The following is an 8528-nucleotide window of genomic DNA, read 5'->3' on the forward strand; positions in this document are numbered from 1 at the left end:
GGGTCTGTGTCAGTTCCCTTTCTGACCAAACTCAAGGGGTAGAAGATTTGCACATTGGGCTGTATACTGTTCTGGCAACTCAAGTTTGGTACATATTTCTATGTATTTCTACTTTTAGCACTCTATTCTGGATGGTTACCTTGTAAGTAAGCTCATGCTCCATATATTAGGTCTGAATTGGCTAAGGTGATAAGCCAATCATGAAAGGTAAAGGCCTGATTGGCTCATTAGAGAATGTAAAGTCAGATGCCATAGATCTAACCTGTTTCTAATCGAAAAATCACATCAAATGCAGTAGACTGGACTTATTTATTATGAAAAACATATATTAGGCCTTTAACGGTGAATTAGTATTAATATGTATTAATGCCTGTCAAATGCTATTTTGTTGGACGGAATCACTAAGGTTACTACAGACAGCAATGAGTTTGATATTTGTTATTTCCTTTGACAAACCTGTGGTTAGAGGATTTATTTGTAATAATCCTCCCTAGACCCTCTTCCTAGACCTCAGACGCGTTTGTCTGTCAGGCCCTTATAATAATAAAAAGCACAAAAACCTCTATATATTACCTATACGTACATAAAGGGATTTAAGGTCAACACTCTTCTCTCTGTTCGAGCATCATTCACATTCCCCTTCCCCATGACAGCATGGTGGATAGGGCAATGCACTAGGCCATTTCTACCACTGCCTCTATGGTCCTGTGAGTAATGGCATTTTTCCTGATCACAAGGGAACATTTGCCAGAAAATGAGTACTCTTCAATGTCTGGACTGGTGACAATGCTTTTTTCCTTTTCAGGTCCCCATTCATTTCTTTTCTTCTACTTTTGTGTTTCCTCAACTCATCTGACAGTCAACCAGGATGCTCACTTGCCACTCATTTCATCTGCACTGTGCTGAATCCCATTATTTCTGAACAGCGCAGCCATCTTGGAATAGTATAGTCTATCATTGCTTTACCATTCCAATATGGCTATCGCGTTTAGAAGCATTATTTTGGACACTTTGGATTAGTCCAACAGTAATACACTGGACATTTTTGCATTAGCCGATAGCCACCCAGTGCAAAGTGTATTGGGAGGCCAGATTAGAATTATATTTTGAATAGTGTAGCTTTGTTATATTGCTCCAAGATGGCCAACAAGTTGCTTCTAAACATGATAACTATATTGGAACTATAAAACAATGATAGACAATTGACAATATCATGGCTAGACAGCCACCAGTTGTTATGTTTAATGTTAGTTCTGTATTGCAAGCTTACGCCTGCCACGTTCATCTCATGACATGGTTTCTTTTTTCTACTTTTATTCCTATAAGTTATCATCTATACAATTGTTGAGTTTGTGTGCCAGTTTAATTGAGAATGGGTAACAGGGTGAATGCATCAATTGGTGGATTAAAGGATGAATGGCTTTATGAGTGCAAGAATCAGCGACAGAGTGCACAAATGATGAATTATAGAGTGCTTAATCTCACAAAAGTTGGTATAAGCCACAACTATTGATATTACCATTGCTTGTTTATTTTGAAACAGAAAGTACCTGTTTCCTCGACAGAATATGATGCTAGTAATGAGAGAGTACTAGCATCTTTCATTATTAAAAAAAGTCCTCAGGGACAGTGAGTACCTTCGGTTTTATATCGACTTTCTTAGGCCCTCCGGTGCAGATTCTGGGCACACCACGCCATCTTCCAGGCTAATCGCACACTTGCACCACAAATGATGACCACCATGGGCTATCCAGGAAATATATTAGACAATCGTCCTGCTACTAGGAGGAACTAGTATCTGCCAGGCACTTCCAGTCCGTGGGTATCAGGGCCACCAAAATATTGGTGTCGCCAAGAGCATGAAGAAGGGGTACCGTCAATGCCCTAGTAAGGCTGGGCGCAGAACTTTAAAAGAAACATTGGCAAAGCCCCTTTTTTTAAACATGCAATAGCAAAGCCAATAGGTCTGGCTTTTTGTTAGGGCTGTGTTTGAAAATAGTGGGAGACACTGTGTGTGGTGTTCCCAGTGGGTCTGGAAAGAAAGTACCATAATGAAGCTACCAGTTAGACTATAACAGTTTGGAACTTGGGACTAGGGTTCCTTTGCTGAAGAGACAGCATTGGCAGAGTTATCGTTTACACTTAAAGAACAGTGTTTGAAGTTTGTGTTTGGAGTAGTGAACTTGAAAGTCCTGAATAGAAAAATATTACATAGTAGCCTTTTTTGACAAAGGGCCATTATTTTCTGCACATCCTCAATAAAGGTTATGTGTGTGCACATCTTTACTTTCTAATCAAACAAGTATTGGTAAAGTCAATATTATCGCCAATGCAAAATTTATTGGATTTGTCAATTTCTTTTATCCATGTTGTGTGGCTCCTCTGGGCAAGCAATGATGGGGAAAGGAGAGGGACGGGGCAAGCACTGACAATGGGGCAACAACACAGGAGGGGACCAAGCAAGCAAAGCATGAGGGAAGGGGTTGGTGGGAACGAGGGAAGAAACGAGGGAAGAGGTAGTGGGGAACGGGTCAAGCAACAATGGAGAAGGAGGGAGAGGGATGGGTCAAGAAACAAAGACAGAGCAACAATGCAGGAGGGGCAAGGGGGATGGGGCAAGCAACAATGCAAGAAGGGGGATGTTGGAAGATGGCCTGGAAACGCATGCCTTCTTAGTAAGTGCTGTGCTGTAAGTGGAATAAAAAATTAGCCTAGGCGAGAAAGCTTAGCAGTGGAAGGACACTCACCAAGAAAGGAAGCAGTACCTGGGCCATGCTCCAGAGGAGGGTGAAATATATGAAGAAGAAGTGAAACCAGCCCTCCCCGACCAAACAGGAGCCAGCAAATAAGTAAGACGATGAAGCCAGCCAATAGTAAGCAATGGTCAGGCTCTAAGCCCCCTTTCAGCGAACAAAATGTCTTGCAAGCGACAGCTCCTTTGCTGTCTCCACTGAGATTTAATAATGACAATAAAGCAAACCAAAAATAAGCAATGGGTTTGCTGTGCTTTAAGCCCAATGCAGGTTTCTGGTATGGTCCAAATGAGATCTTAAGCAAACAGAAAGCTAAAAGCAACCATTTCTATGCTTTTTCTGAATCTCAACTATTTTTTTCTGAAAAAATAAGTCAATGTTTTACAAAGAGAATCGAAGTTTCATTTTAAAGCAGGTATGGTATGGTTTGGTATGGTATGGGATGGTATGGTCTGTTGTATTGTATGGGAACTGGTGAAAGCAAAAGCAAGTAACGGAATCCAGGTGAAGACAAGCTACTAACATGCACAATCTTAGCAATTGCTGCAACATATTACTTAAGTTAGATTTTTTTCAATGGTTTAAACAACTCTACAAAGAACAGAGAAAAGAAGATTACAGGAAAGTGAGCAAACAGCAAGAAAGGGGAGCAGGTGATAGCAAAGGCATGGAATGGAACCAAGATAAACATGAGCTACAAAGATAAACTCTTAGTGAACGCTGCCATAGGTAAGTTATGTTACATATATAAAATGCGGTTCCTATGCGGGCCTAAAAAAGAATGTCCGGAGAAAAGCGGCTTACTGGCAATGTGAAGTTTTTCAAATTCGGGACAGCAAACAATAAGAGCATGGAGTAAGTGAAAGCAAAAGCCTGGAACGCTACCAAGATAAGGAAAAAGAGCTGCAAACATACAGACCCCTAATGAATGCTGCAAATACAGGAAAAAAGTGAGCTAGAAGAAAAAACACACAAAGTGGAAGAACACTCAGAAAAAAAGTAAGCCGTTCTTGGTCCATGCTCCAAGGAATGGAGAAACATATGAAGAGAAAGTAAAGCCAACACCCAAAGACTAAATGGGAGCGAGGAAATAAGAGTGACAATGAAGCCAACCAGTGGTAATTAATGGGCAGTCTCTAAACCTTTAAGCTAACAAAATGTCTTGGAAGTGACAGTGCATGCTCTGTCTCAGGCAACACCTACAAATATGTAAATGAACGTAAAAGAGACAAGAGTGATTAGTGGATAGTCTTAACCTGTTATAAAGAAAAACAGAATATACATTCTATTCAAAGAAGCATACAGCAGCAATAAAAGTGTAAATATGTCAGTAAAGTAAATACATCAGAGAGCAGACACTGACACTGAATTACAACCTAAATGTCATGTTGCTTCTGAAATCCAACAGAGGTTCTACTTGAGCTCATCACCAAAACCAGTAGGGACACAAATGAGACGAGGTAATCATCCACAAAATGCCTGGTTCTTGATAAACTGCCCATCCAAACAATGAAAAATCATGAAAAAGTGATGAAAACCAAAGACTGAAGTATTGTGACCCAACGCCCACTCACTCTGTTATACGTCTTAGATGTACTTCTTCGAAGTATTAGTAACATGAGGTCCGCAAAAAATATAAAGCTCTGTATAGCAAGACCTAAAAAAGTAGACTCTTTTCTTTAGGTCTCGGTTTTCAAATAGACCTATTGCTAGCAATATACACGGAGCGGGCATTAGGTTTGCCCCTTTCAGACATTGCCTTTCTTCAAGGAGCATCTTTCAGCCTTTGGCTTGAGGCTGTCAATCACGTCTTAATGATGAGGTATTTATCTCGCACCTTTTTACCGCATCCACCCGCCTCCACTAGAGTGCTTGTATTAAACTACTTCAAAATTATAGTCCTCGCTGTCCTTTGTTGCTGGCACCTTCCCACGTGCCTTGCACGGATGTCCTCACGCTGTGTGAGCACATTAAAGGCAGACCTACTGGTTTTGCCTATGCTTATCTAGTTTCTAAGTGCCTTCATTAATGCATTCAACTCTTATCTTTCCTGTTTGTATGGCTAAGCCCTGTTTACAGTCTAAGGAATGGCGCCACCACGTGTTCACGTGGCTCGCGCTAGTACCACCTGTTCCGTCCTAATGCTTGTTGAGCTACGCGGGTGCTCGCGCCTCAGCCACGTCACCTTAGCGAGGGAAGAGGGGTCAAGCCGCCGAGACACGTCATGTTTAGGATATGGGCCTGGCCCTCGATAGGTGTACACGGTGCTGTCCTGTTTTAAAAAAACGTCATATTCGACTTTTTTTTTATTTCAAAAGACTTTATTAGAAAATATTTTATATATACATTCTCTTTGTTTTCACTGCTTTTTGGTTATCGTAAGATCTTCTTTAGGTCTTCTCATTTTATAATCATTGTAAGAGGACATAGGGTAGCCTATACTCAGGCCCACTGGAATTATGCCATTCTGCGGTGGAGGCAATTTTAGCATAATTATGGATTTGCCAAATGTGCCGCGTAATCCATCAGCTGCTGCATAATCTGGTGATTTGATAAAAAAAGGCATCAAAAGTTACAAAAAACGTGGCAACACCTTTTGCTGTGCAGAGGAAACACTTCACAGAGGTTGACCAGCCATCTTTTTGTTCCTTATTGCTATTTTTGGGTGTTAGGTACTAATTATGTGGAAACTATACCCAGACAGTGTTAACAGTGTAAACATGCAAAATACTGAAGTAATACCACCACAAAATGTGTTGCATTACACCGCATAATTGGGCTTTTCTTGTCTTATAAGTTATGGCAACCGCATCATTTACTCAACCCTGTAGGGTAATTTAGTACTCCCATGCCACATAATTCCCTAGTGTCCCAGACTGTATTTTTTACAAACAACCTAATGCACCACATCATACACATATGCTCACTCAGACACTCACATTCTCACACACATACATGCACACACATTCATTCTCACGCACACACACAGCCACAATCATGCTTACTGAGCTCCCAGAAGCATGCTTACACACTGAGGAACAGCCCATAACTACCAGGAAGGTTATATGTGCTATTCCGAACTCGAAATCCACTTGCATAGTCTTGAAAGTTACACTCAGAGCCGAATCAAATACTTTTGCACTGAAACATTTAATAAACGCTGGGCCCGATTCACAGAACTAACTTAAGACAAAATCCTAAACTTACTACTTTTGGTATTCACAGAAGTTAGGATTTTGTCTTAAATTTGTCTTAAGACAGACTTAAGACAGACTTCAGTTAGGATTTTGTCTTAAATCTGTTTTAAGACAAACTTAAGACAAAATCCTAACTTCTGTGAATACCAAAAGTAGTAAGTTTAGGATTTTGTCTTAAGTTAGTTCTGTGATCAGGCCCCCACTCTTTAAAGTGTTATAAACGTGTGTAAACATGCGGCGTTTGTCCAGCCCAGGCTAGTCAGACAATCCAGCACTGTGGGGACCTACATGGGTCCTTCTGCCATGTGTCATACAAGTCTGCATATGCCTGAGCCCAGGGAGGGACCCTCAACCATGCACACCCCCCCCCCCCCCCCCACACACACACACAGACATCCACTCGCACTCGCGTGTGCACGCGCGCACCCAAAGTTCTTTCTCCAAGGAGGAGAGCAAGAGAGCAAAAAAAAACGCAACTCTCAAAAGCACGTCACTCCGAGTTGACTTATTCCAATTAAACAGATGTAACCTTTACGCTTCGCAAGAATGCCTAACGTGTCATGAATGCACCCTGTCCCTGTGGCTGAGAACCCCATAAATCGCTATACGAAGAAGCCAAAGGGTAACCATTGTTTTTTTTTTCTCTTCCGCTTCCAAGGCAAGTCCACAGTCATTCATTGGCCACCGCTGTCCGGTCATATCTCTCTCCCAGCTGTGATGTCTTCATCATGATGTGCATTTACCTCAAAGAGGACATGTTCCTCTGCCCCAAGCCCCAGATTCCTGAGCTCACAATTGCAATGTTTTAATTACCCACAGCATTGTGAAATGCAGACAAAGTACATTGATAGAGAATTCTAAATGGAATATTGCACAGCTATGTAGCTGCACATTTACGTCCTTTAGTTCCGGATTTCCACATTTTCAGATCAAATTCATGCAAATATAAAAGGCTTATGTCTTTTTCTGTTGTCAGACACGGCCTAGAGTAATTTCTACGTTCTTGTATAATTTGCATGCCATTTCTTCCGTAGAATTGTCAGTATTCCATCCCCCTGTTAATTATCCCCCCCAGCCCCTCCCTCACCACGTGAACCCTCACATAAAGTCCATCAGTGAGAGAAACTATATCATCCCCAAATCACACAAACATATTAACCTGTTGCTTGACTTTGAAGTAGTAAACTCTCTCACAAAGCAGTTACGCAATGTAGCGCTGTGAAGTGGGCAGACGGTTGCGTGTCAGCGCTATAAAGATTATTGTCAATACAATGCTTAGTAAATAACAGGGCATTTTTGCTAACGCTGTGTGGTCGACGCCAAGAAGAATTACTCACAGAACGTGACCAGCAGGTACTTGTATTCTTTCAAGGCCCTTCCGAAGTTCTCGCTGGTGAGCACCAGGACGTTCTCCTCCTCTTTAAATTTGGGCGCTTTAACTTTCTTAGCCTTTGATGTGTTTGGCCCAATCTCAGCTCCGGCCAGAAAAAGAGAAAAACCCGCAGAAAAGAGGAAGAAAAGCAGCGACGCCCTCATGGTGGTTTGCAGAGAGTCCCCAAGGCTGGTGCCGCAAACACGAGAAGGAAGGAAAGAACGTTGTTTTCTCACCGCTAAAGTGTCCGCTACCTTATCGACAAACCAGCTGCCTTTTTCTCACGTAGCCAGGACTGATAAGGATTCTAGCAAATAGAGTATATGCTGGCGACCAAGCGACACTGCTCAACAGAGCTGAATAAACTTTACTTTAGCAATTAACACCCTGCCTCTGGTACAATCCTACACATTAATGCGCTAATTTTCAATTCTTCAGGTCTGTCTATATTCTAATGCTTAAAAAAGATTCTTGAGAGGTGGAGGGTGGAGCTACAGGGTGGAGTAGAATGTGGTTGTATCATGGCGTGGAGGGGAGTAAAGTGGAAGGGTGTAGAGTGTTGTAGAGTGGGCTCGAGTAGAGTGGAGTGGCATTGAGTGGAGAAGACTGTTGTAGAGTGGAGTGGCGTAGAATGGAGTAGCGGTCGAGGAGTAGGTAGAGTAGAGGGCCGTGGAGTTGAGTGTTGCAGAGTGGAGTATTGTAGAGTGGTGCAGTGTAGAGTGGACTGTCATGAAGTGTTGTGTCCTAGAATGGAGTGTTGTAGAGTGGAGTGTTGTGAAGTGTCGTAGAGTGTTGGGTCCTAGAATGGAGTGTTGTCGAGTGGAGTGTTGTGAAGTGTTGTATAGTGTCGGGTCCTAGAATAGAGTGTCGTTGAGTGTCGTGGAGTGTCGGGTCCTAGAATGGAGTGTCGTGGAGTGTCGTGGAGTGTCGTATAGTGTCGGGTCCTAGAATGGAGTGTCGTGGAGTGTCGTGGAGTGTCGTATAGTGTCGGGTCCTAGAATGGAGTGTCATAGAGTGTCGTGGAGTGTCGTATAGTGTCGGGTCCTAGAATGGAGTGTCGTGGAGTGTCGTTGAGTGTCGGGTCCTAAAATGGAGTGTCGTAGAGTGGAGTGTCACAAAGTGGAGTGGCATAGAGTGGCATGGCGTAGAGTAGAGTATCATAGAGTTGAATGGAGTCTCATAGTGTTTAGTGGAGTGTTGTAAAGT

At 42.4% G+C, this 8528-nt stretch overlaps 1 protein-coding gene across 1 annotated transcript in view; it reads right to left on the reverse strand.

Annotated features, from left to right (window-relative positions):
* PDILT (protein disulfide isomerase like, testis expressed) overlaps positions 1-7597 on the reverse strand; it is a 316066-nt gene extending 308469 nt beyond the window's left edge. Inside the window, exon 1 of the mRNA XM_086940802.1 lies at positions 7288-7597. Within this exon, the coding sequence (XP_086796928.1) occupies positions 7288-7486 (199 nt within the window). The 5' untranslated portion in view covers positions 7487-7597. The remainder of the gene's footprint in view (positions 1-7287) is intronic.
* Positions 7598-8528: the final 931 nt, after the last annotated feature.

This window comes from Lissotriton vulgaris, chromosome 10 (assembly GCF_964263255.1).
Source record: "Lissotriton vulgaris chromosome 10, aLisVul1.2, whole genome shotgun sequence".
Classification (NCBI taxonomy): domain Eukaryota; kingdom Metazoa; phylum Chordata; class Amphibia; order Caudata; family Salamandridae; genus Lissotriton; species Lissotriton vulgaris.